General features: G+C 48.5%; 1 protein-coding gene across 1 annotated transcript; it reads right to left on the minus strand.

Moving 5' to 3' along the window:
* Positions 1–1985: 1985 nt before the first annotated feature.
* Edn3 (endothelin 3) lies at positions 1986–25674 on the minus strand. Its single transcript, XM_021156607.2, has 5 exons — positions 25536–25674; positions 24733–25045; positions 7104–7280; positions 6114–6179; positions 1986–3953 (listed from the first exon to the last, which is right to left on the minus strand). Exons 1-5 carry the CDS (start codon positions 25585–25587, stop codon positions 3917–3919), a joined length of 645 nt encoding a protein of 214 aa, XP_021012266.1. The 5' UTR covers positions 25588–25674; the 3' UTR covers positions 1986–3916.
* Positions 25675–26871: the final 1197 nt, after the last annotated feature.

The following is a 26871-nucleotide window of genomic DNA, read 5'->3' on the forward strand; positions in this document are numbered from 1 at the left end:
AGGGGTAACTAGTCAATTAGTGGTCATGGCCTGTCCTCCCCACCCCCAAGGATTGCATCTATCAGCCCAGCTCTTGTCATGCCTTGCTACCTTGCTCTGGAATGTTGGGAGAGTTAATGAGGTACATCCAGCAGAAGGGGCATTGTGTTCAGAGTCACTAAGTCTTATAATTTCCCTACATGGAATACCACTCAGACGGCAACAGTTCCCAACCTTCCTGCCAACTGGTGAGGGAGAGGCAAGGTGTGGTGGAGGATGTGGGCAGGGGAGGCAGAGGTGGGGTAGGGGTGCTTATAAAGCTCCAAGGGCAGGTGGCTCGAATTACATAAACTTTATATACTAAAGCTTTCACATCAGATAGTATAGGGATTTGGAGAACTCCCAGGGGTTGGGGGCAGGTGTTGATGAGTCTGACAATACCATAAGTAATTCCATTACTTTAAGATACATTCCAAACTCAAAAGTTTTCATTTAAAACAAAAGAAAACAAAAGCCAGGAGGAGCTGGGGACAGCTCAGTGAATAATGTGTTCACTGTTTAAGCACAGGGACCTGAGTTCAGATTCCCAGTTCTCACATAGAACGAGAGTCACAGTGAGTGGGCTCGCTGGCCAGCTAGCTTAGTTCAGTTAGGGAGATCCAAGCTCAGTGAGAGACCTTGCCTCAAAAAATAAGATGGAGGTGACTAAAGAAGACACCTGTAGTCAATCTCTGGCCCCAGGTACCTGTGTGCACATTCAGATGTTCATACATGTTTATACATGTGCTCACACACACCATATACACAAGTACACACATTAAAAATGGAGGGCAGGAGCTGATGCCTTGTTGTTTTGTGGGAGTTGACGACATTAAACCTTGATTGGCACGTAGGCAAGTGCTACAACTGTTTTGGAAACAAAGAAACCGAAGCTACAGTTGGTTAAAACGAGCCCTACACAGATGCTTGTAGCCAAACCGACTCTCCAGACTCAAGACCACCTGGGCAGCCCTTCAGAGAGGAATGCCAATTTGGTTTGGCTTTCTGCTGCAGCCATCTTAAAATCCTTCACCCTTCTGAACTGGGGTGCTATGGATTCCGTAGCCATCCCTGTCCAATCTCCTTGTGAATGGGTCCTCTACAACCCCTCCCTGATGCAGGAAAGCCCAGCCTATGCTGGACCAAACTGTGCACACGAAGCTCCTAGCCCTCTTGATCTGTTTGCTCCTGTGCCCTGCAGCCTCTCCAAGGGTTGAAGGATGCCAGGCCCCATCAGCGCCTCCCAGGAACACCATGTCCCTGCTGTGCACTACTGCACATCCTGCTGAATAAATTAGTACTCAACTCTCTCAATTCATCAGAGTCAAAACTCTCTAAAATGAGTTTAATTAAAACAAGAGGCTCTTGGGTTTTCTCAGATTAGATAGTGATCAGGCCTACTCCAAACAAAGGATGTCTTGGTGGAGGTAGGGTTGGGGGGATATTTCTGTGTCTCTGTCTTGGTCCAGCTCTCTTACCGTGATGGTCTCTAATGGTATGGGTTTGGATTCAAAATTGAGGCACAGAGACAGGGAAGAGAATCATTGCACCCAGGCTCAATAGACCAACACTCTCCACCTTCCTAACGCTGTGACTCTTTAACACAGTTCCTCATGCTGTAGCGATCCCAACCATAAGATTATCCCAGTGTGACATTATAACTGTAACTTCGCTACTGTTATGAATCATAATGAAAATATCTGATATGGATATCTGATATGTGACCACCTCCCTAAAAGGGGTTGTGACCCACAGGTTGAAAACCGCTGCTGTAGATGCTTTAGAATCTTTTTAAAAAGTTTATTAGCATGGATCATACAAAGTGATGCTTTTATAATGGCATTTGCATTAATACTTTAACAATGTTCATCCCCTTGCCCTCTCCTGCCCTCCCTCTGCCCTTCTGTACCCTCTCCCTCTTTTCTCAAACAGCCTCCCTTCCTTTTGCTTTTATGTCCTGTGTGGCCTTGCTACTGTGGTCACTTCTGGAGATAATTCTCAGATGCTTTGAGCAATAGGCCCGTGGTTGTCTCCCTGCAAAGGCTGTGTAGAAGAGCAGGCATTCCAAGGAAGTCACCAACTTCATCCAAACCTCCTTCTTCTTTTCCAGACACTTTGATGTTTATCTTCTCAAATGGTCCCCAAACTCCTCTCCTCCCAATAGCTGCCCACCCGCCTTGGTCTATACTTTCCTCTCTAGATGAATCCTACATCCCGAACTCTGGCTCCATCCTGTCCTCTCCAGAGGCCTGGGAAGAGTGAATGTGTAACTATGTGTGCAAGGAAAAGCCTGCAAGCCAGAGCAAACTTTTAGATTTTCTTTTATTATGCATTTGACTTATCTCCCGAGTGTTCTCACAGTGAGTGGATTTGTTTTTGAAATACAATCTGGCCACTGTGCCAAATAGTGCTTATGAGATTTAAACAATTTCTAGCTACTAAGAGATATGGGTTTGGATTTTTGAACACAATTTAAAATCTATTTTTCTGTCTGTCTATCTATCTATCTACAGTGCCTTTACTTTTAGTAGATCCCATAAAGGAGTTACGTAGAAAATAGTTCCCCAATAAATAATTACTTCTCTTAACTGTACATTCCCCCCAGCAAACCAGCACTCTCTCACACACCCTCAATAAGCAGGCATGTTCACACCTGTAATAACTTAGGAGACGGTCTTCTGAAGTTTACCATCTGGTTAAGGCTCCACTTCACACAATAACTAAAGTGTCTCCACGTGGTGCCCTTGGAACATGCCCAAAGACAGGTTCTCATTGCCATGAGGCCTGGTGGGGAGGTGGGCAGACTCTCCCAGCTGGGCCTGCAGAGCAGAGTTTACATGGGAACGCACAGTCTGATGCCACCCCCACCCCCATACTCACCACGGACACAGCAGAAAGAGCTCAGCTAAAAGAGATTTTGAACAGAGGTTACAATTCCCAGTTGTTGCCAATTATATAGACAAACAGAAATTTACATAATGTACAAAGAGTTTGTGTTTTGGGCTTATTTTGAAGCCACTCCCCAAGGATCCACATTTATTCATGAAAGCAGATATCCAGACCGGTAGCCTTGAGCTGAAGCTGCCCCTCGGAGCAGCTTACTGCAAGGCAGGGTTGGGAGCTCTGCCACAGAGGCCATCGCAGAACCCCCAGCTCTTTGCCGAGTGCCCCAGAGTTCAAAACCATCAAGAACATGGGGGAAGGGGTCTTGTTGTTTATTTCTCTTTTTGTCTCATGAACATCTAGATCTCCTGTTTTCTTTTCCTTCTTGTTTTTGAGAGTCGCTCTTCTGATGAGTACTAAGCACAGTGGAAGATTTCTAAGTCCTATGAAATTCAATTTCATAGACTACTGCCCAGCTAGGATCCAGGTCTCAAGCACACAGATGCCTCGCTAACTTGCTCAGGCCACGCAGGCTGCAGAAGAAGGCCGGCTCCGGCCACATGGGTGTCCTGAATCTTCTAGGAGATGGATGTGTGTTTACTTTTGTAAAGAGCCAGCCTGGTGTCCACTTACTCTCCAAGAGGAGTCATGCCAAGGCCAGTAAGTAGCTTTCTGACTTAACATACCTCTCAAACAATTTCCTTGTGAAACTGGAGCCTCAGGCATCCGGCCCCCAGGGCACATGTGGGATCATTTTACCCATTAGGGAAACTGGGGTCTTTTGGACTTGGGCATTCTTGGTGTAAGGGTGTACAGGTAAGCATGGGCTCTTTGGATGGGTCATTCTTTCATTTTTGCCTCAGGCCAATTCCCAACTTGTCGCTAAAGAGGTGGAAATTCAAACTCTGTATGCACAAGCTCCAAGGCTCTTTCCTGGAAGAGTCGGCAGGCAGGGAGAGCAGGTGAAGTCCACTGCAGGAAGCAAGAAGCATCAGTTGTGGCCTGTTAGAGCCAGCTAAGGCCGGTGAGCTTTATCTGTCCTTAACATCAACCTATTTCAAGGAAAGAGAACAAAAGGAAAAAGAAGGATGTCATGTTGGCACACCAGCTCTTCCAGTTTGAAAAGGAGACCCTGGTCACCCCTCTAGCTGTCTCCGGCCTGGAAGCTTCCCCTCATCAGTGCTCAGCAAGCTCAGAAGCTGAGCACAAAGGTGGGAAAGAGATTACAGCTACAGCAGTGGCCACCAGAAGGCCTGCAGTTGGCTCACTCTTTGATAACCACAAGCCAAGGATGGCAGTAGCGGCCACTCTGTGAGTGTGCCTCTGGCCATTACTAACTCCCATCTAAGCAGCAAGGGATGCTGGATGAGTTAAATACTCTGCTCTGGCAGGACCTGTCTTCTAAGCACTTTATGTGAATTAAAAGGTGCTGGAAAGCTTTCTTGACAGACTGTGGTGGGTGTGTGGGTGGCGGGGAGAGGTGGCAGACATGCTTGTATACACACACACACACACACACACACACACACACCTGTGAAGGTCAGAGAGCAACTCCAGGTATCATTCCACATGATTAGTGACCATTTTTTTGGTTAAAAAATAGTGTCAAGCCTGGGGGCCTGGGACTGTTTATTTAGGCTGGGCTAGGTGGCCAGAGAGCCTCAAGGTACTGCTTTGCTGCCATCCCAGCCTTGGGGTCACAGGCACAGACCAGACCAGACCACCACACCCAGCTTTTTTTGGGGGGGAGGGTGCTGGGGATCACACTCATTCTCCTGCTTGTAGAACAAGCACTTTACAGTTGAATGTCTCTCCAGCACCTCAGTCTTATCTTTTGGTCATGTGACAGAACAATCAGAACAGCAGCATTGTGGGAGGAAGGTATCATGTGTTTTCTTGGCACACGGAGCCTTTGATGGCCATTCTTAGCCTCCCTCCTATACCCCTGCCTGAAACACCTCTCCCTCCTGCATCCACATAGCTCACGTTTTCCCTCCCACAGGTCTTTGTGCCAAGGTCACAGATGGTTCCTTGTCTACCCAATGACAAACAACAGCGCCCTAGCTCTTTCTATCCTTGGTCTACTGTCCAGATTTCCTTTGCTTGCCTCAGTTTGTGTTGTGTATGTTTGTCTGCTGTGTGCTTCCATCAATAAATAAACTAAAGAAGACCTATTGCATCTTCCCCTATAAATCAGGAATAGTGAGGATCCAACATATAGCAGACGTGTGACCGATCTCGGCTAAACGAATGCATGTGTAAATTAATCAGTGATACAAGGGACGCATAGCTTTAATCATAGCCTGTTCTCACCCACGTAAGTTTGACTAGGGGGTACCAAAAAGTGATAAAGTGGGGAAAGAATGAAGAGGAGGCTGGGTAGGGACCAGCTGGGGTCTGGCAAATGCTCTCTGAGGCAAGCTGCTACCTCAGCCTCTCTGTTTCCTTCCATTTTCTCTAGACAACTGGAAGCCATCTTATGGATTTGGGAAGCTCCTGTATGCAGGGCTTGGATTAATCTTCCCTTGATCATTCCTTGCAGGAACTGAAGCCACCTCCAGGCTATCATTATGAACGCAAATTATGGTCCTACTGCAGACGTGCGGCTGAATCATAGATAATGACTTCTGACTGGCAGACTGAGTGACAAAGAAGCCCAGCTTGGTTTCAGGAAGCCCTCAGGATTGCACATACCAAAAAACCAAAGAAAATGCCACACGTACACACACACACACACACACACACACACACACACGAGTAAACACAAAATGAGATTGGTATTAAAATAATAACAAAATGAGCTGGGAGTGGTGGGGTGGGGAACTGCCCATGGGGCACACCCACTTCTATGGAGAAGAAATGATGTAACAGGAATCACTTGGTTACAGAAGTAGAGGCCAAGGTAGGGTTGATAAGCTCAGCCTTCAGATCTATGCAAAGGGCGGGTAACTGTTTTGCCATTCCAATGAGAGCCAAGCTGTCAGTCATCACCTTGGAGTTACGAAGGACACAGGGCGGGGATGCTCCAAAAGCCCAAAGGGTTACACAGGACCAGAAAGGTGACAAATGACCAAGAGTCGACAGACCAAGAGGCGTCACTATCTGTTGGTGGGGACGCCTGTGAGCTTTGGAGTCCCACTGGCCACTTATTGAGACCAGATGCCAGCTCTCCATCCACCCTCTGCCCCTGAATGAATGTATCCTGTCTTCACCTTTGACGTGGGCCTCCAGTCTCCCGCATCTCTTCTGCAGCTGGCCTTTTTGCTCTCCCGGAATAACTGTGGGGACATAGCAGGTTTCAGGGATTAGCATTTCCGTGTGGCTGTTTTGGCGGGTGTCGAATAATGACTTCCTCTTCCCCATGAACAAGCACATTAGTATGTGTTCCCCAAGGACCAAGTGCCAGGCACCAACTGTAGGACTGAAGGCTCAGTGGGTAGATGTCTGAGTACCAAACACACTCTTCAATTACTCACTGGGCACCCAACACCCCAGGTGGGAGAACAAGAGTGTCACTAGTACCAGATTTTCCAGATGGCAGAGTCCCAGCCCAGAGGCTACAGTGCCTGCTTTCCCTTGGGCCCACCCTACTCAGATTGATCTTCAAGCTCAAAAAGGAGAATTCGGGAGTTTCATCCACACACTCAGTCCTTCCTTTAGGCTGGTGATAGGCTGCTCTGCCTGGCTGCCTTGATGAGTCTTTCCTCAATGTGAAGGGAAAGAGGAGCCAAGAGTTTCATGGCACCTAGCTAGGGAACAGTGGTTCAGGTGGTGGCCCTGAGGCAGGTATGGTGGCTTACCACTCAAAATAGATCTATGTGCATCTCTGTGTAGCTGAGAAGACCATGCAGTCAGTGTGAGGGAAGGGTGACTCAGGGACCACACAGAAATGGAACCGAAAACCCCAGCCAAGGGGTCCTTTATATGAGGTAATAAGAGTCTAAACTCCTGCTTGCTGTTTGTAAAGAAGCTAAAAATGCACATGGAGGACGGGTGGAGCCTTCAGTCTTTTAAGTGTTCCCAACTCATTCTGGTTTGTTCACACAGCTACAGGCTGTGGCTGTGGCCTGCGTTCTGAAAGGCAAGGAAGGTTGAGGACCTGGCTGAGATACCCTCTAGCCACCTTTGAGAAGGCCCTGGCTTAGCTTTGCCCGCCAGTGGTTTGTACCTAGATATGAGTGGGACTAAAAACTGTGTCATACCTGGTGGCATCTCTGGTGCTTGCACAGAAGTGTGCACAGGCCTTGTCATCTGCCCCCATACAAGTACAACGCAAGCGTGTCCACGGAGAAGGCTGGGAGCTTTCTGGAACTGGCCCCGAGGACCTCTTTCCCCGAAGGCTTTCTCTGTAGTTGGACAGTCCATAGGGCACAGTCTGTCTGCAGAGCACAGAGAAATGGGGAGGGGTGTCTATTCAGCCATTCAATGGTGAAGCACCCCACTATAGCATGCTAGTTGGGGAACCATTTGGATGAACCAGACACTGAAATGGGTTGCTGACATGGAAAGAGATGCAGGAGGCCTAGGGAAGGGCCCTAGAAACCTTACAGAGCTGAAGCAAACTGATGCAGTCAGGAGACCCCTCAGCCTCACTGACACATAGTTAGTTGGGCTTCTCTTGTTCCCAGCTCAAACAATGCAGGCCTAGCTCCTCCAGAGCAGGTCCTGAGATCCCAGCCTGGACCTCTAGCTCATTCCCAGCCTGTCTGGGAATAAAACGCTCTCAAGCACGAGAAACTGAGTAGGCCTCCAGAATGCACATAAGGAAGCTAGGTGTGGCACTTGTGCTTATGATCCCAATGCCAGGGACATAGAGACAGCAGGATCCTTGAAGCTTGGTGGCCTGCCAGCCTAACTGGCTGTGTCTGTCTCATAAAAAGGTGGATGGCTCCTAAGGGGTGACACCTGAGGTTGACCACTGGTCTCCTCATGTACATGCATACACAGACGCACACACATGAACCACTGGGATTTCCTGCCAGAAACCAGTTACCCAAAGCTCCCTCCAAGGAAATCTTGCTTGACCCATTTGCTGGTCCTTGTCTGCAGCCTGACCTGGTGCCTATAAGGCCTTCCACACCTGTGGCTGTCCTTGGTAACTTTAGTGCTAACTGAACTTAATGGCAGGGCACACAGCAGGCCTCACAGCTGGCACTGGGGAAAGTGGGGCAGATGAAATTACAGTTATTAGAGATCCACCCCAGCCCCTGCATGCAGCGTCCTCAAAGAGACAAACACCACCGGCTATACTCCATGCTCTCCAGGAGCCGCCGCCACTACCTCAGTGGGGCGGCTAAGAGTGGAATTCATCATGGGAAGGTCTTATTGTGCAGCAACAACTGTCTGAAATGATCGACCACTTATGGTTATGGTCAGCATTGGAAGGCATCTAGAGCAATAAACATTTAAATCCGATTTTAAGAGCGAGCACAGCCCAACCATGGCTCATTCTCCAGAGAGGAAAGGCTTCTAGAGAGTTGAGTGAGAAGTTAAAACCACATGCGTAATTCATTAATGTAACTCAACATGATCTGGGGGACAAATTACTAAGAACTTGAGGAAACTTATGGGGCCAAAGGCCCTTTTCCAGTAAGTCTTGGCCTACTCGTTCATCCCTGTTTCTATGAGACCCACAGAGTATCGCCAATTATCCACCTCAAAGGGTGGCCTAACATCCTCTCTGTGTTTTCAAAGTAAAATCAAATTGAATTCTTTTCTTTAGAAGCACAGGGCCAGGAAGTCTTTTTGGGGGTGTTGAGGAGAGCCAGGCAGGGTGCCTGTAGGAACAGATGCTTGGAACAGAAGTTCTTCCATGCTGGGTTGGAGATCAGAGAAGAGCACCCCTCCAAGACCCTCTTGATTTTGTCCCTACTCCTCCCCACCAAGTACCCTAAGAGGCACAGAGTGAGTTCCCTGCTGGCCCAGGCAGACCCAGTTGCTGAGTAAGGTGGCGAGAGTTCGAAGGGTCCAGTCCTACTGGGAGCTGAATCCTTTCTCAGGACCAGGGTGTGGGGGAGGGGAGAAGGAGACTGTGACCATTGTTGTGCTGCAGGTTTGACTGAAGGTATATATTTCCAGTAACAGGGTTACAGTAAATCTCCAAGTGTTGACATTAAAGCCAGTCCTCCGTTTCTTGGTGAAAATTACACATGAGGAATGCTGAAGCTCCCATTTCTCCATCAACATGGAGACCTGCAATTTTGAAATTGCTGTCACCTGATTATGCATCTGTGGGTGTAGAGACACTCAGATGAAGCAAACCGCTCTGTCTAAAGTGTTTTAAGCAAGGAAATAAGGCGACTGGGTGTTTGTTAATAGAGATGTGTTAGCACTTCCCCTGCAGTCTCCAGCAAAACGCCATGTACAAACGCCCCCGACAGCTTCAAAGAGTGTTTATAAAGCTGGTCCCCCTCTCCAGGGGATGGAAGGCTCTTAGGAGCTGGTGGTATATCTTGTCCCAGTGAACACATACAGGGTTTGGAATGAGAGCTCACCATGGAGGCCCACCAACTCCAGGTCTAAATAGTAAAAGATTATTGATCAATTCGATAAATGCTAGTAAAAAAAAAGCCCTGTTCTTCCTCAACCTGGAAAAATGGCATTCATAGCCCCTCAGAACAGCTTACATTAGGGGTCCCAGGATTCCTTAGAGTTCTCATGAAATCTGGCAACCAAACCCCAGTGCGGCTTCTCTTCCTTCCTGCTTCATCCCACACCAAGGCAGCCTCATCTATTCCCAGGCTATAGCTAAGATCTATCTATCACCAACATACAGCACCTACCCTGTAGGCAGAGAAATATCGGGCAGTGGTGGCGTATGCCTTTAATCCCAGCACTTAGGAGACAGAGGCAGGTGGATCTCTGAGTTCAAGGCCAGTCTGGTCTACAGAGTGAGTTCCAGAACAGCCTAGGGCTACGCAGAGAAAAGCCCTGTCTCAAAAACAAACAAACAAGCAAACAAAGTGAAATACATGCCTGAGCCCTGCTTTGTCCTCAAGTGTCAGACACTAGATAATATCTACACTGACATTCAATTCAGATAGGGGACCCCAAGACTCAGAATGCTGGGAACGCTCTCTGGAAAAGGGTGTGTTCAGTTTTAGAGATTCCTTGCAAAGGGTGGAAGATGCATGGTCGAAAGAGGCAACCAGTGGCCCTCCAAATCAGAGGCAGGTCTGGATGTCTCCTCCCCAGATCTGAATACTGCTCCCCCTGAGCAGGTAGCAGAGCTGCTTGTTGAAGCTCACACCTAATCGCCGCACCCAGGAGGGAGAGATGGGAAGACTGAGCAACCAAAGTTAATTTTGATTACATAACAAGTTGGAGGCCAAGTGTCTGAAAAAAAATCAAAAGTAAAGTCACAGCAAAAGAGGAAGAAGGAGGGGTTGGAGAGATGGCTCAGTGGTTAAGAGTACAGACTGCTCTTCTAAAGGTCCTGAGTTCAAATCCCAGCAACCACATGGTGACTCACAACCATCCATAACAAAATCTGACACCCTCTTCTGGAGTGTCTGAAAACAGCTACAGTGTACTTACATATAATAAATAAATAAAGCTTAAAAAAAAAGAGGAAGAAGGAGGAGGAGGAGGAGGAGGAGGAGGAGAAGGAGAAGGAGAGGATGATGATGATAATGAGGAGGAGGAGGAGAGCTAATCCTTTACTTCTTTCATACTAGCTACAGACTTAATACAAAGTAGAATAAGAATTGAGGCAGGAGGATTACTCTCAGTTAGACCTTAGCCTCAGCTTCTCAGTGAGCTCCAGAATAGGATGACCAACAGAATGAGACCTTGTAGGAAGAAAACAACAACCACAACAAAATACTAAAACGCAAAAGAAATTAAAAGCAAAAACAAAACCAATCAATTGAGTCTTTGGTTGCTCATTGTGAGGTAATCCCAACTGGACCAGACCAGATACTTTGCATCTGGATGAGCCCAGTCATGGAAAGCATCATCACAAAGAACTTCATGAGCTCTTAAGCACCCACCGTGTAGCTAGGATTATTTTAAGTGTGAAATATAGACACATCCATGCCTGCCAGCATTCTCATGCTCCTGGGAGATGAAAAACTGATAAAGGAGAAACATCAAGCCTGTATATTCAGACATAGAAAGAGTACACAGAGTACAGAGAGATTGCCTGGTAATTCCATTATTAAGTTATAAACCACTTACATGACCTGAACTCCACCCTCATAGTACACAAAAAGATTGTCAGGCACTTGCTGGAATGAGATGCTGCTGTGTGGGAACATGTCCAGCAAAGAGTTAGCAGTGAATGAAAATTAGGTCCTTTGATTATCTAATTGGTTTGAGAAGTTGTGAGTTTCATCAGTAGAAACATTCCATTTATCAGGCTTGCTGTCTTTGTGATGTGTGACTAAGCAATAAAGGAACCCGAAGACCACAACAGTGCTGTTTCCTGCCCTCCGTCATTCTGGCAGGCAGGCAGGCCACGCACCACCGCCCATCTCACAAGGAGTCTCTACTTCATTTGTGTTACTGCCCTTTGTCACCATTCCCTGAATGGGCAACACAAAATACTCAATAGTGGAACCATGAAAACAGTTAAATTAGCTGAGAACCTTGGACCAGTATGCTCAACCCAACTGTGACTGCCTACTGTTGAACAGGGTTTAGATAATGCAATTCTTTGTAGAGACAGGCAGTCCTTCCATCTGTCCATGCCAGTTATACCACAGAGCTCCACACAAGGGAAGCAGATGAAGGGATGGATAAACAACATGCTCTCCGTCATACCTACAGACGCAATGTCTAGTGCTTTGTATGCTTGTGTAATAAATTATCTCTCAACTTATGTACCAAGAACACTCATTACTTAATCAGTGACAAGGGTGCCAGAATCTTATTGATCACAGTATCTTTGTTTTTCAAGTTTTCCCAAATGTCATATATAAATATTATTAAATATTAAACTCCCAAGTCGCCTGCATTCATCTTCATCTGCAGAGACACTCTGAACACCATTCATTTATCTCTCTGTGAGAAGTTTTTAAACAAGGAGAATGACTTTAGGTAAACACACACACACTTCCCGGTTTTAGGTTTTTTCCTAGAGAAAACAAGGGAGTTCCACCTTTCTATCTGTGAAGCTGGCAGCTGCATGTGACAGTTAAACAGTGGGCACAGATACAACAAACATCCAGCTGGAAATCAGCACAGGGGCTTCATCTGCTGAGTTCTAAACCAGAAGGAAAGTGGGTCAGACTGAAAGAAAAATGGCTCCTCATTTCCCCACTGAATGGTATTTAGCAACACTTGCCGGAGAAGGGTCTGGGCAAACATCAGAAATCAGATAGGAGGTCCTGCCTATGAAGCAAAGTTTCACATACAGATTAGCTCATTGGCATGGCTACCTCCCTCCATCCCACAGTGTGTTCAGCTTCTCCTGCTTAATTGAGGTTGTCTGGGCTACAGCCCCACATCTTGCCATGGCAGCGCTGGCCTCAAGATGGCTTCAAGAAAACACTCCACCTAACCCAAGGCTACAGACCTTGCAATGCTTCAGTGTCTGACACTTTCTGCTTGGTAGTTGAAAATCTGACTAAGGTGAGCACCTGAATTTACAGCTCCTGTGTCAGTGACCTCTCTCATAATGTGAAGTCAGCCAGGCAGAGGGAAACATTCACAAAATTTGTACCTATAACTATTTTTAAAAATAAATATAGTTGTCATTTTAAGTTAGAAAAACTAAAGTTCTAGTTGAATACCTCCCCAAGAGTAGGGAATGTCCATTATTCTCTCAGAACATGTGTCAAGTTAAGATCTGCCTCCTTCTTTTCATGCTTTTCCTTCTGAAGCAGTCAAGCAAAGAAGGTGGGGCAGCCCAGTGTACTTTGGGGACCATTGGGCTTTGGGGACCATGCTGGCCTGGCCAAGAGAAGAGACACAAATGATTCCCACTAGCTAGTAAGTGGTCAGGAGACAGCAGCCATCACTGGATACAACCTCCCACCACTCCACAGACAAACAACTCTGAGACCCTGGCATGCTGTCTGGCCATGACTCAACTTCAGATTCTATTAAAGCCTTCCCTCGATGCAACCACTGGCCCATCATCTTAGGCTTAGTTTTTCAGGCAAGGAAGGTGGCATCTACCATGGTGTCTGCTAGCTCTGAGACATTAGCCAGTGACAATTGTGTACTCTCCAGTGTGGCAAGATGCAGAAGTTCTAGTCATTCTCTTCGTGTCAACCAACATCTGCAGGTTGCCGGCTGTATATAGATGGTGTGGGGAAGCAATCTTGGAGACGGAATACCACTGTGGATAATGGAGAGTAAGGGTTGGTTTCCCCATCCAGAACCTGAGGCCAATGTCAGAGGTTCCTGTCTCCTTGAATCCAGCTTCTAGTTTTCCTCATCCTGCCAGCCACCTCCTGCCACTCAGCTGCCTCAGTTTCCTCTGTCCTTTCTCAGATGAGCCACCCAGACTCTCTCTCTCTCTCTCTCTCTCTCTCTCTCTCTCTCTCTCTCTCTCTCTCTCTCTCTCTCCCCCCCCTCCCCAAAACTCCTAATGAAGGAGCACAAGGTGCAAAGGCTCTGTGGGACTGCTCTGTGCCAGGTGGCTGTGATTTATCTTAGTCACCGAGGGTCCCAGGCTGTGATTGATTAATGACTTTGAAGACATTCCCAAACAGTGTTCCTCACTATTGGGCACTGACCTCATTGTCAGTTCTAAGACTGTGGGACACATTTTCTTCTGAAGGTATAGTGTCCTTGGCGACTAACCTTGACACAATCTCCTGGGGTCGAAACAGCAGAACTTTGTCCTGCTCAGCCCCTGACTGTGTCTGCCACTCAGCTCTGCGCATGAGTCAGGGGCATGTCCTCCCTCAACACCATCACAGAGCCTCAGTAAGCAGCTGCTAGGTGTAGAGGGTGGGGTCTCGCCTCACTGTCTCCTAAATGTTCAAAATTCCCAGTTGGCTGAGAGGGTTCCTACTATTTTGCCCCCCCCCCCATCCATCTGTTTTGGGAGACACGATAATTAACCCCACCCACTCCAAATACTGGACATTAAACCTAGGGCCTCATGCAACTAGACAAATACTCTACCACTAACCCACATCCCCAAACATGGTTTTACTCCTTCTTACTATTTATTTTCGCTAAGTTTTCTACTCCAGCCTTTAAATCATTCTATCACCTTTATCTTGGTTTCACCACCACCACCACCACCACCACCACCACCACCACCACCACCACCAGAAGCTGAGATTACAATCCTACGACATCATCAAGCTGTGGCAATTCATCTTAATTGCCAACTTCATTGAATGACAAAACCTGAGGGGATTAGTGGTCCAAGGGCTCTGACCTAATCAAAGGATTAAGCTCTGGCTGGAGTCACAATATGAGGTCATCACAGCATCACTGGGAGATAGAAGGTATTAGGAGAATATCACTGAGCTCAGTAGTGGTGGCCACACCTTTAATCCCAGCAATGGCAGGCAGAGGCAGGCGGATCTCTGAGTTTGAGGCCAGCCTTATCTACAGAGTGAGTCTCAAGAGAGCCAGAGCTACACAGAGAAACCGTGTCTCAAAAGAACCAAAGAAGGAGGAAGAGGAGAATAAGGAGGAGAAGGAAGAGGACAGGGAGGAGGGGAAGGAGAAGGAGGGAGAGGTCACTGAAGAAAGGTGTGTCTTACTCTGACCCCTTCGTAGTCTCTGACTCTGCTTCCTGATTGCTATGATATGAACTCCTGTGGTCTACCATGTCTCCCCCACCACAGTGCCAAACAAGCCCTCTGACACTGCGAGCAAAATAAGTCCTTCCTTCTCCCGTTAGTAACTCTTCTCCTCGCTGTGATCAAACAGCCGGCAGGAGCAACGTAAGGAAGGGATAGGTTGTTCAGCTCAGTGTGAGGATGCAGCCTATCAAAGCTCAGAAGACCCAGAAGCACAGGAGCACTTGGCAGCTGGTACATCGAATCTGCAGCCAGGGAGCAGAGAAGAAGAATGCTAGTTCCCAGCTAGCGCTTTCCTTTTTATCTAGGCCAGGGCCCAGTCCATGGAACGGTGCAGCTCACTTATAGGGAAAGTCAACACACCTCACTTAACCCAATCTGTAATCTACCTCACACGCATGCAAGAACGTCCTCAGCTAGACAGGCGGTTCTAGACCACCATCACGTTGGCAGTATTACTCATCTCAGGTTGTTTGGGATGGCTGCTGTAGTGACTGTGGGGCAAACAGTTAGTGGTAAGAGTCTGCCTCCCTAGGAGAAATGGAGTCTTCAGATCACCCCAAGTGTAGGCTCCCCATCTCATCGTGACCACTTTGGCCATACATATACCATGCTAGTCAGAGCAGACTGCATAGACAGACAAGGCATGGAGCAGACTGGAGAGGACCCTCAGTAGGGAGACTCCAAGCTCCAGCCAAACTGATGACTATCTGAGATCCTGGGTGTGTTTCTTCCCCACTGAAGGGACTGAAAAGGGGAAGGCTGCTTGGCTATTTGTAAAGGTCCGCCTGATTTCACATTCCACCTGGAGCCTTTCAAGAGCCCTCCACACCACCCAAGCACCATCAGCCACTCAATCCCCAGAGAAAGCCCCCAGAACTTGACTCTGACAGGACCACTCAGCACCAACCACTGCCTCACCAGTCTGAGAGGTTCCCAGGGTCTCACCAACTGTATTTAGAAAGCTTTACCCAGTTAACTGGACCTTAGAAAAACAAACAAGCAAAAAACTCCCATAAAGCCCAAAGCCAGAGAAAGCATCATCTCCAAGCTCCCTGGAACATAGAAGCAGCTCGCCCTTCTTCTCACAGGGGTCAGAGGAACAGGGGACGATAGGAAATGCTCTGGCAAGTTTATGAGGAAGCTTGAGAGTTAAAGGCTCTGTTCTCCCCTGAAAAGTCAAGAGAATAATGTAGAAAATAGGACATCTAAAGAACCCTTGGAGTGGGTAGCTTCCCCTCCGCTGTGCGACCAAAAGCATCAAAGGAGCTAGAGTTTCTCTTTCCAGCCCCACATGACCCTGGCGAACTGCAAGTCAGATGTAGGCATGAGAACCCTCGTCTCTCTGACCTGGCTTCATTACAACTTTATGCAAAGCTGCAGACAGATGGGGCTCAAAATAGCTGCCAGACGTGGAGCCTGGAGAGGCAGATCAGAGCAGGCATTAGAAGGAGGGGGTCCCCGTAGAGGGGGTTTTCAGAAATGCCGACATATCACATGCTTCTTTAAATTACCCGCAGGATGTGAACGAGGCCCGCCTGGCTGCTTTTCAGGAGAGTCCAGGTTCAGGACAGAAAAGGTCTTGATGACTTGGCTTGATCAAATGTCATCACGCTGATAACAAGGTCTTGCATGTGGCTGTGTGCGGTGCCATCTTGACAGTGCTGGTAACTGCAACACTTCCCTCAACACTAAATTGCCTGGCTCCTGCTGGAGAGTCAAGCTTTATCCTCAAGTGAGAAGTCAGGTAGAGAAACAGCCAAAGGTGGGCAGGCAGCAGGTCAGCACCTAAGCTCTTGGTACAGGTATAGACTTTTCTCTCATTCCAACTTTATGAAAATACCTTGCAGTCCCATGCTAAGATGTTGGTGCCTCCATGCCCAGAAACACCTTGGTCTTCAGCCTCCATTTTGTCCCACAAGAGACGCAGGGAAGTCAGTTCTGTATTCTCAATTAGTTTCTTCTAACTTTCAGCTAAGCAATTTCTCTTCCCACATTCACCATAGGCCTTTTGTCCCTCTGGCCACCTCTGTCTCTGGGCCTTTTCTAACAGACTCAAGAAATCTGTTTCTGGTTTTTAACTTACTGGGTCAGGATGTGGAGCTCTGTCCCTGTTTACCAGAGCCTCCTGCTAAGCCTGCCTCGGAAGGCCATAAAAGAAGGCCAGGCTTAGTGCTGCCAAGTTGTTCAAGAGCTCTTGGCTCTGAGACTCTGTGTCAGGGCTGACGTGGATGCGACAGCATGGTTCTGTCCTGTCACTTTATGATAGGGAGACCTGTGGGCTGCTAGGAATTTAGCCTCCTGTACTGTACTGTGCCTAGACAAACAACCCAGCATCTACCACGTCCAGCCATTCTGAAAAGTCCGTTTTCCCTTTGAGAGCAGTTGAGGGGCACAAGGGTCTACACCCATGTAGGCATACTGGGCATGCACACGTGCACATGTGAATCTTTGCACATATGTGTTTCTCTTATTCAGTGCCATAGTGCCAACAGAGAACAACAGCAGGCCATTTTCTCATGTGACATAGGACTACTTGAAAGTTGAGTAGTGGCTAAACAGGGTCCCCTCCAGCGCGGACAGGACTCTCTAACAGCTCCCCAGCAGACATTCGGAGACACCAAGGGTGCAGCTCGGGACTGAGAGCTGGAATGTTGAAGTCAGTCCGGTTCCAGCCATGGCCAAGGAGCCTCCTTAAGGAAAACATTGTTTACCTCCCAGCTTCCTTTGTTTTAAATTCTTGTAGGAATAAACCACACCAGAGATGTCAGGGACTTGCAAAGGCTTTCAGATTTAAGGCCAAGTTCCTAACTGCAACACCCCTTTCATCTAGCGGAAACCCAAATGCCCCCTTGGGGTCATGCAGGGTCACAGCCTCTTCTCACCAAGCTTTCTTGCTTCCAATCAAGCCCACTGGTGAGCCTCAGGCAGGGCTCAGCTGCATTCCAGCGGAGCCTGACTCTGCTCCCAGGCAAGAGCTCTCCTCCTCTTGACTCTGGGGCTTTCAGCCAGTGGGAAGCCCAGAGAAAGGTCACCTTGTGGGGATGACCTTCAAACCTACTCTGAAATTGAACTCCAAGGTTCTCAAGTAAAGTGTCTTCCTGTCACATGCTCGAAGAACTAAGTTATTCAAATTGAAAACTGACATGTAAGGTGTTAGACTACTCAAGGAGGAGGTGGAAATGGATACATAGGAAAATCCAAGCTCAGGAGTCAGGGGAGACTGAACAGTCAGAACCGAGAACTAGGCCAGCATTATTTCCTACACACCTTTCTTGAAAACATACCATGCAGTTCTTTCTCAGCAGCCCATGTGTACAGACTTCTCTCCATCATTGCTGGCAACTCTGTCTCCTGTACCTACTTCAGGGACTAGATCTGGACCGAGATGAAGTGGGAAGCTCTGAACCCCCGGGCTTGTCAGCTACAAATCCCTTGCTTGGACTCCATTAGACTCTTCCAGGTAAGAAGGCAGGCCATGACTACCTTTCAACACTCCACAGGATTTAACACAGAGACGCTGAATAGTGTTTAACGAACCCTGAGGTGGCCAGGTGCTGCCTACTGTGGAGGACCTCAGGGAGCACCATGCTCCAGTCCCCAAGTCTTCTGATAATTTACCAAGAACAAAGAGAAGCAACAGGAAATAACAAAAGAGGGCGGGGCGAAAATCCCACCCCAACCTGTAACAACCTTTGGCCAAAGGTAGCTTTATCTAGCTACTTATCAGCCACTGGGACAGCCAGACACACCTTTTCCCAAAGTCTAGAAACCTTTATGTTAACTGGACACCAATAGACAGAAAAGACAGCATCAGAAATGCTGCATGTCTGAGAGGCACTTGCAGATGGGTTACTTCTGGCCAAGAGGAACACCAAGAGTTCTCTTGGTCCAAGAAGTCAACTGGAGAAGGAATTCTGTAGTCACTGATGTCCAAGCATGGGATGGAAAATAGCAAGACTCTGTCACTCTGTGGAGAGAGGTTTCTGCAGGGATAGAGGCTGTCCTGGATTGTGATGGCTATGTTTTCTAGACCTGGCTGGTGACTGACTACTCCTAAGTACTATGTTGACCAGTCCACAGATATTTCCCCCAGTTACCTTCACAGACTCTTCACTCCCCTAACAGGCATACAAGGGAACTGAGACCCACAGAGAGACGTCTTCAAAGTGTAATCTCTAATAAGATGATATGAGTTTAAGCTCTTCAATGACACATGGCTCTTCTTCCCCTGGTTGTGAAAATTCACATGAGCAAGTTCTGGGGTCCCCCTCTCTCTAAATGCCATGGGTCTTGGACCCAAGGTGTGTGAGACTCTGGACAGCAAGGGACAATGGGTTTAAGCAGATCCATCTCTCTTTGTGATCGTACCAGGCGGTGAAAGGCTGGTCAGGGCATGGACTTAGGAATGATAGAGCATGAAACAACAGTCAGAAAAAGAAAACTCCCACTCAGGATGGAGTCAAGGGGTTGTGGATCCCTCAGACTCACACCTGTCTATCCCAGCATCTCTGCCATCAGGCTAAACCTGCCAGTGTGCCAGGCACATACATTACCAGACCCAAGGGCCCACCCACAGCTCTCGAAGGCTAACATTCATCTCGTCAAGTCAACACTAAGCTACCATAATAAAATGTATACATAGGATGGACCCACAGTTTGTAATTTTGCTTGTGTATGTCTTTATATCTGTAAAACTAATCCTGCAAAGGGGCAGATGTGTTATTCCAAAGAGTCGTGTATATGAATCAACATCACCCTTGCAAAGAACAGAGGTGGCCAGAGATAAGAGTTATGTCCCAAAGCTAAACTCACTGCCATGAAGATGTGGTGTTCATAAAGGTGTTTCTGGGATGGGGGAGATGGCCCAGTCAGTGAAGCTACACATGCATGAAGACCTGAGCTTTGATCTCAGTCACCTACATAGAAAGCTGGATGTGGTGGTGAGTTCAACCTCAGCATTGAGGAGACAAAAACAGAGGCATCCCTGGAACATGTTGGGTAGTCAATCTAACTGAACCTGTGAGTCCTAAACCCCAGGAAGAGACCCTGTCTCAAAAACCAAGATGCAGAATGACTGAGGATAACACATGATGTTGACTTCTGGCCTCCACCCATAAACACACATGTAACCATATACATATGAGAACACACACACACTGTCAAAAGAATGAATGCAGGAGTTAGTTACAGCACAGTAGGTAGGCCTGTGCTAAAAAAAAAGAGTAAACAGGGGGAGCCTAAGAGGATTGTTCCAGAAGCCACACTACCAAGCTGAGGGTTCCTACAACCCCAGGTACGACTCAGTCTCCTGAAAACTGTGGAGGACACACACACAAACACTACCACAAACAGAGCTGTACAGCTCTCACAAATCCACATTGTCACTGTGGGCCTGTCAGTCACTCGTGACGAGTTCCCAACACAAGGATAGCCATAAAGACTGTCCTCTCTGCTTCAAATAAACCCAACACAGGCATGATCCCACCAAGGGCTGGCTCACAGAACAGGGTGACTTTTATTGGGATCCTGAAATGCTCTAGTCTGCAGAAAGCTAGGGCCCCAGACCCCTAAATTCCATTGGGATCTTGTAACAGTTGGGCAGCTGCTCTTCGAAACCTGCTAAAAGGCCTTTCTTGAAGATCACAGATGCTGAAAGCACAACTTGTGCCTTTCTGCAGTAAAAGACATTAAAATGCAAGTTCAAATGTTGTGTTAATTATTATCATTATCAGTCTACTCTTTACTTCTTTGGGGAAAGAAAGAACGCAAAACAAATGTCATTCCTGAGGGATTAAGTCAGCGTGGCATGCTTTGGCAAAGGCTGGGCAGCAGGCTGGATGTCCTTAGGAGGTGTCAGTTGGAGAAACTCAGGGAGACCCCGTGGTCACTCCCCTACACTTACACCAGAATCTGCACCCTACAGAGGGGATGGCACCTCCTGTCATACAGAGAAGTATGGCCAGAACTCAAAGCCAAGCAGAGTCGGAAGATAGCACCAGTCTCTCCACCATACCACAGTCACGATTCAGTGTCTTGGCCTGCTCTTTCCATAAATACATTCCTGCTTGTCAGCCATGTGGCTCAGAGTTTTGTTTGGGAAACATGGTCGCCATCCCAGCATCACAGTGGCTCCCTCAGATGTCCCTAAGGGATTAACAGATGGCAGGTCCCCTGGCACAGGGGTGAGGAAGCACACACCAGGCTCTTTGCTGGGTTCCCTGGTTGCTCCGTTGTTATTTCAGGACGATTAGCAACCACCTACCTCAGAAGGGAACCTCCTCTGTGGGGCATGTTAGAACCAATGGCCCAAGAGGGTTCATTTTGTTTCAATGCCCAGGTGTTTGGTCAACCACCAACCTTGACGCAGCTGTAACAGTATTTTTCAGATGTCATTACCGTGTATATAGTACCCTCTGAGCAAAGCACATTGTCTTCCACCAACTAGATAGCATTTGTCTAGCCAGTTGGCAGCCTTCAAGACTCAGGTCCCCGTACAAAGACAGAATTCTGATTCTGGGCTCCTTTTGCTCTCAAGTCTGTGTCACCATCTCTCACTAGAATTTTCAGCCATTGGTGGCCTCTGCTTGTAATCATATAACATTAACTCCTCTGTCTCCACATGGTTGTACAGACACATCCTATTGCTTCTATCTCTCTGGAGAACTCTGAGTGGTACAATCCCACCTGTCTTGACGGTAGGACACATGTGTTTTAAGCACACTTGTGCAGGCAGGGCAGCCCTAAGCATTCGAGTATGTACACATATAACATTCCACCCACCACCTCCCCACTCAAATGTGCACATACATGAGATCCCATATACCACCCTTCAACTCACATGTATACACACATGACATCCCATGCACCACCTCCCTAATCACTGTCTTAGGCTTTGTGAATTTTCCAGGACAAGATGGGATGGGTTTCCCTTGGTTTGGATTTGTTTCTGCTTTTGTTGGCAATGTTGGAATTTGACTTCAGGTTGTGGGAAGTCGGGGTTCCTCACATGGCTGAGGCAAGTTTTAGGAAACTCTGTTAACTGTGCCATCTGTTAATTGTGATCTCAGATGCCAAGTCCAACTGGTAAAGGTCAAGTGTGGATCTTTAGGTCCATGGGCTTTGTTGGAGACCATGAGGAAAATTACAGGTAAGGCACATGGAGAGATATACACCTCCACAGGGCAGTGAAGGACTGAGTCTCTAAAGGGGCCCCATATTCTGAACAAAGAGACCTCTTGGGAGAGAGAAAGTCTTTCAGACTAGAGCTATGGCAAAAGTTAAAGTGAGAAAGCAAAACTAGGTTCAGGGTTTAACCAAAAGTCAGTCAACATTGATGGAGCATCTATTGTATACTGAGTGTGTGAGCACAATCTAACTGAGCTCAGGGTCTGACAAACATGGAGGAACCACAGAACCTCAGAGCTTCTGATTCAGAGAGTCTTGGGAGTATAAGGTCCCTTGAGCCTAAACTAGGCAGTTACTATCCCACTGGAACTCGGGTGGGGCTTGATGGTAACTTCCAACGTCACTCCTTCAGAGCCTCGGATGCAGAACCAAGCCTACTCAGCACAACCTATGGAAGGTCCTCACAAGTGTCCTTCAAGGACAAAAACAGAGGGTGAACTTGATCCCCATGCGACCAAATGGACAGGAACTGGAGCATCATGAAAAGGCAGAAACTCCCAAAGTTCAAAGTTCTTGATTTAGAATCAAGGATCAAGATTGCTCCCTCAGCCTGAGTAGCCAGCCACAGGGATTAGGAACAGCCACAGCCTAGTCGGGGCACTCGGGGAGTGAGAACACTAGGCCCCTTTAGGACAGAAATGATGTGAGAGGGAGGGACCACTGGAGAGAAGGGGCTGAGATGGGAAGGCCGGGAAGGAAGATGTAGACCTTATCAGTCACCTTTCAGGTTCTTCCATTCCACTGGAGGCCTGTAGAGCTCGTTTTCTCTCATTGTAATCTTGTTTACAATATGTTAAAGATAAAAAATGGATCCACTTAAGGGAAGGAAGGAGAGGAGGAAGAGAATGGACGGTGTGTGCGTGTAACATGTCTGCATGCACAGAAAGAGAGTAAGGCCATCCAGGAAACATCTCCCAGCTATCTTATTTATCTTGTCTGAATTCAAAGTGCTCTAGTCTGGCGACTGTCACTCTTGTTTCCCAAGCGGTTGAACGGCACACGGGGACACTGGATTCACCCCTTCCCTCCCACTGGGTAGAGTAAATCAAGGTAGGAGAAGAGAGGAAGACGTGGGCCAGACTCGAGGAGAACTCCTCCAGGTGGCTGTCCCAGAAGAAGCAGATGGTCCATGGCGTCCTTTTACTCCACCCAAGACAGCTCAGAATTCCAGCACAGGATCTCAAATATCTCTGGGTGTTTGTGGAGTCTCTAGGACATGTCCCAGGTGTTCAATTCCCACCCAAGCAGTGCTCAGAACACTGGACAGCAAGCAGAGACCTAAAGGAGTTTCCAATTCCTGACTCCACCCTGTCCCTTCCTGCTGAGTTTCTTCTCTCTTCTTCTAAACTTATAGCTTGGGATTTGAGCCAAGACCAGGACCCAGGGCCTTTTGACTGCCTAGGGATCCCCTTTCTGGGGTGTTCATTTGTGGGATCACAACAGCAAATGGTTAGAAATCAAGGACAGCAGTCAGGGTGGTGGTGGTTCTGAGAAAAGATGAACTCGAGACTCTGAGAAGAGACACCAATACAGGACGGCCCAATACTCACCCCTGTAACCCGCCCATCTCCCCATTGTGGCCAACAGTTTGTATAAGGGCCTCATCAGACACAGGAGGGAAGTAAATGGCTCCACTGAGATCAGCTACAGAACTGAGGAGTCTCACGCAGCTCTTGGTTCAGTAAGGGATTATTGAACCCTTATTGTCCTGAAGTTGAAGGACAATAGCAGCCATGATTAATCCACCTGAGCCCAGGTCCTATTCAGGAGTCTGGGTGGCTCTTCAGTGAAGCCAGTTCTGCCTGCCACTCTGGGCACTTGGGGAGATTTCAGACATACCTGGATATTGTTAGGGGTCTTGTCAACAGATTCAGGAAACACTGGACCCTCAGGGTACCCCCTCTCCTGTGTACTTTATTACTAAAATGTCTAGGTGGATGAGTGACTCTTCAAAGCCATGACGCAGAGGACTCTGACACCAATGGGCTTCCAGAGAGAGGAAACGCTGAAGGAGAATAACTAGTTGCCTTTCCAGGCTGAGGGGTTGTGCTCAGCCATCTCCAAGCTCTCAGACAAGGATTCCTAGGCAAGTTCAAGTAGATATCCCTAGAGATGCAGAGAACACCCAAGGAACTGAGTTTAGCATCATCCAGCCCAAGATTCAAGGGATCCAAGAGACAAGCTGTGAGATAGTGGCCACAAGGTCACACCCTATACCTGCTTATAAGTCATGTCTTAGCGCACGGGGAAACCCCAGTGGTCCAGTGGGGATTGAGTGGAAAATAAAACAGAGAAACCTTCTCTATGGGTCCAGGGGAGGGTGCCTCTTATCAAAGGTGACACCTAGAGACACTTAGATACAGCAGCACCTGCTACTAGGTATTTGTGAGAGATTTTAAGATTGAACAGAGAGGCACTCTGTGGCCATGGCTGTGGACATTGGGGTTAGCCCTGGGGAATGGCAGCCATGTGAGCATTCCATGTGCCACTCTGGCTTGGCATCCAAGATGGGCAGAAACAGAAGAAGCCATTTCAAGGGATGTATATCATTTGGGTCTGCCAAGCCTACCTTCCTACTTTGCCCCCACACCAAAGCTGCTCTTAAGGGATTTTCCAAAGAGTTAGGAGGAAGACTCAGCCCAACGAGCCTCTGGGGTAGGATTATAGAACTCTGTGAGCATCTAAAGTCCCACCCCACCACATCTCAAATTCACCACTGAGTTTCTTTGGAACTAGGTTCTCAGAGGGGAGGTGGGTTGCCCCTGGCCTGTGATAGGAGTCGTGCTGCCTGGAGCCACTGCAAGAGCTGAATGCTGCACTGTGGTAGATTCAGGGATCTGAATGAGGTGGGCTGAGGTCTGAGCAAAAAACCCCTGAAGCCTTAGGCCTGGCACAGAGCCACACTCCTCCCCCAACCCCTAGGCCAACTCACTCAGGAGTGTTGATCCAGATGATGTCCAGGTGGCAATAGTAGACACACTCCTTGTCCTTGTAAGTGAAGCACGTGCAGCGGCGAGGGCGGTGGTGTGCAGGCAGCCTCTTGTCCTCCTGTTTCCCAGACCTGCCTGGTGCCCGTTCCTGCCCAGCGCTTTCAGGCTGTGCAGGCAGTGCAACTGTTGGGGACACAATCCTCTCACCAGGGCCAGCCACAGTCTCTTCACAGCCCCTCTCTGATCCAGCTTCAGGGGGACCCTGGGACACACTGGCTCTGCCAGAGCCCCCAGACTGAGGGCAAGGCACAAGTCCTGCAGGAGGAGGATTGAAGGGCTCCTAAGCTTCTGACACAGAGTTCTTGGTACCCACTACCCCGCCCCCCAAACCGGAATGAGACTCAACCAAACTTCTGCAATGTCTGGAGGAGGCTGGTTGCATTTTCCCCCAAGTCTCCAAACTAAGCCAAATGCCTTAAAAAGTTTACAAAGTTCCGTGCACATTCAGTAAAAACTTGAGAGTTATTTCAGTCCCTGTGAAATCTGAAAGCTATTTGCTCTTCACTGGGTAAAACTCGATTTTTGTATAGTCTCTGAAAAGTGCCCAAAGAAAGTCTCCCAAACTGAAAACCCCCAGACCCAGTGGAAGTTATCGCTATTTCTTCAGGCCCTTCTACCCGCCCCTGGGGGACTTCAGGGTGCAAAGCCAGACTTATCAACTTCCCCGCAACACAGACCCGCGCCTGGCTTCCTTTTGTGTGCACTCCCGCGTGGAGAGGCGCGCCGCCCCGCCCCTCCCGCTTACCTGCAGCGGAGGTCACTGTGAGCCCGAGAAGGAGCCACAGCCCCGGCTCCATGAACCCCGATCAGGCGCGGGAGCACCGGGCCCGGAGGGTGGCCGCTTGTGACCGCAAAAGGGTAGTGAGACTGGCTACAGCTTTCGAGTCCTGTCGCTGCCTGAGCTGCGCGTCCCGGCTCAGAGTTACTTGGCTGAGGCGGTCACGAACTTTCAGAGCGCGCTGCCCATCCCTGCGCAGGGCTGGCCGGCTGTGGCTCAGGCTTTTCTGGCTCCTGCACCACCCCCTTCGCCTCCCCGCCCCTCCGAGGGGCTGGAACTGCCGCGCCGGGCCTTTGAACCCGGGGCTCACGGGGGTCGCTTTCCAAGCGCAGGGGGGGAGCTGACCAGAGGCGCATTCGCCCCAGGCTCACCCAGGGCTAGAGAGAGGCGGGGACGCCGCACTCCCCGTGGGTGGATGGGGTAGGGTGAAGGCCCGAACAGCTGCTTGAAGGCCACACTCTGCCGGTGCTCACACCGCTCACTTACACATAGACTCACACTTGAACCCCCCTGCCCAGCCCAAAGCAACCGCACCCCCACCCCAAGAGCACCAAGACCATGAAAGGGCTGCACAGAAGGGCTGTGGGCTTCTTGTTCCTCTGAAGTCAGTCCAAAGGAAAAGTTCTATTCACCAATGGCCTTACCCTTGCTGAGGTCCCTTGTGCCACGGCCCTGGGTGTACTTTACACTTCTGATTCATGGGTGCCCGAGCCAGCTCCCTGACTCTGGAAGATCTGAGTGACAGGTGGGGCTGTAGGACCAGAGCAAAGTCACAAAGATTCCATTTAACGTGAGTTAGCGGTTTCGGGGGAGCCCTACTTCCTCACTGGCCCCTTTAGTGAGGGACCTCTTTCCAAAGGTCATATAAGTGTCGCTTCTCAGGGCACTGCGGTAGTTTAATGGGTCTGCAAACCTTTGACTATTGTCATAAAATGTGAGTTTCAAAGCCATTCCCTGCCAATATTTCTAATGATTGGCATTCTAAAAAGTAGAATCCAAAGAGGTGGCTCAGGTGGTTCTCGTGAGGCAAGCCATGAAAGGGGTACAATTGTCACTAACTGGCTCAGCCTATATCCCAAGAAGAAACCCCAGTCAGGCAAAGTGGCCCCATGGGGAATCCTATGTGAAGGGAAACTGAGGCCTCACAGCGAATGAGAAAGCAGATGGTAAATAGAAAGAGACTAATGCCCCTGCCTCCACAGAGTCCAGCTAAAGGTCAGTTGGTTTGAAATGCTGTGTGTCACAAGACACTTTAGACTGAGGGCTCATACACAGAAACATACTGCTCCCAGTTCTGAGGTCT

This window comes from Mus caroli, unplaced genomic scaffold (assembly GCF_978045245.1).
Source record: "Mus caroli unplaced genomic scaffold, Mus_caroli_1 scaffold_2, whole genome shotgun sequence".
Taxonomy (NCBI): Eukaryota; Metazoa; Chordata; class Mammalia; order Rodentia; family Muridae; genus Mus; species Mus caroli.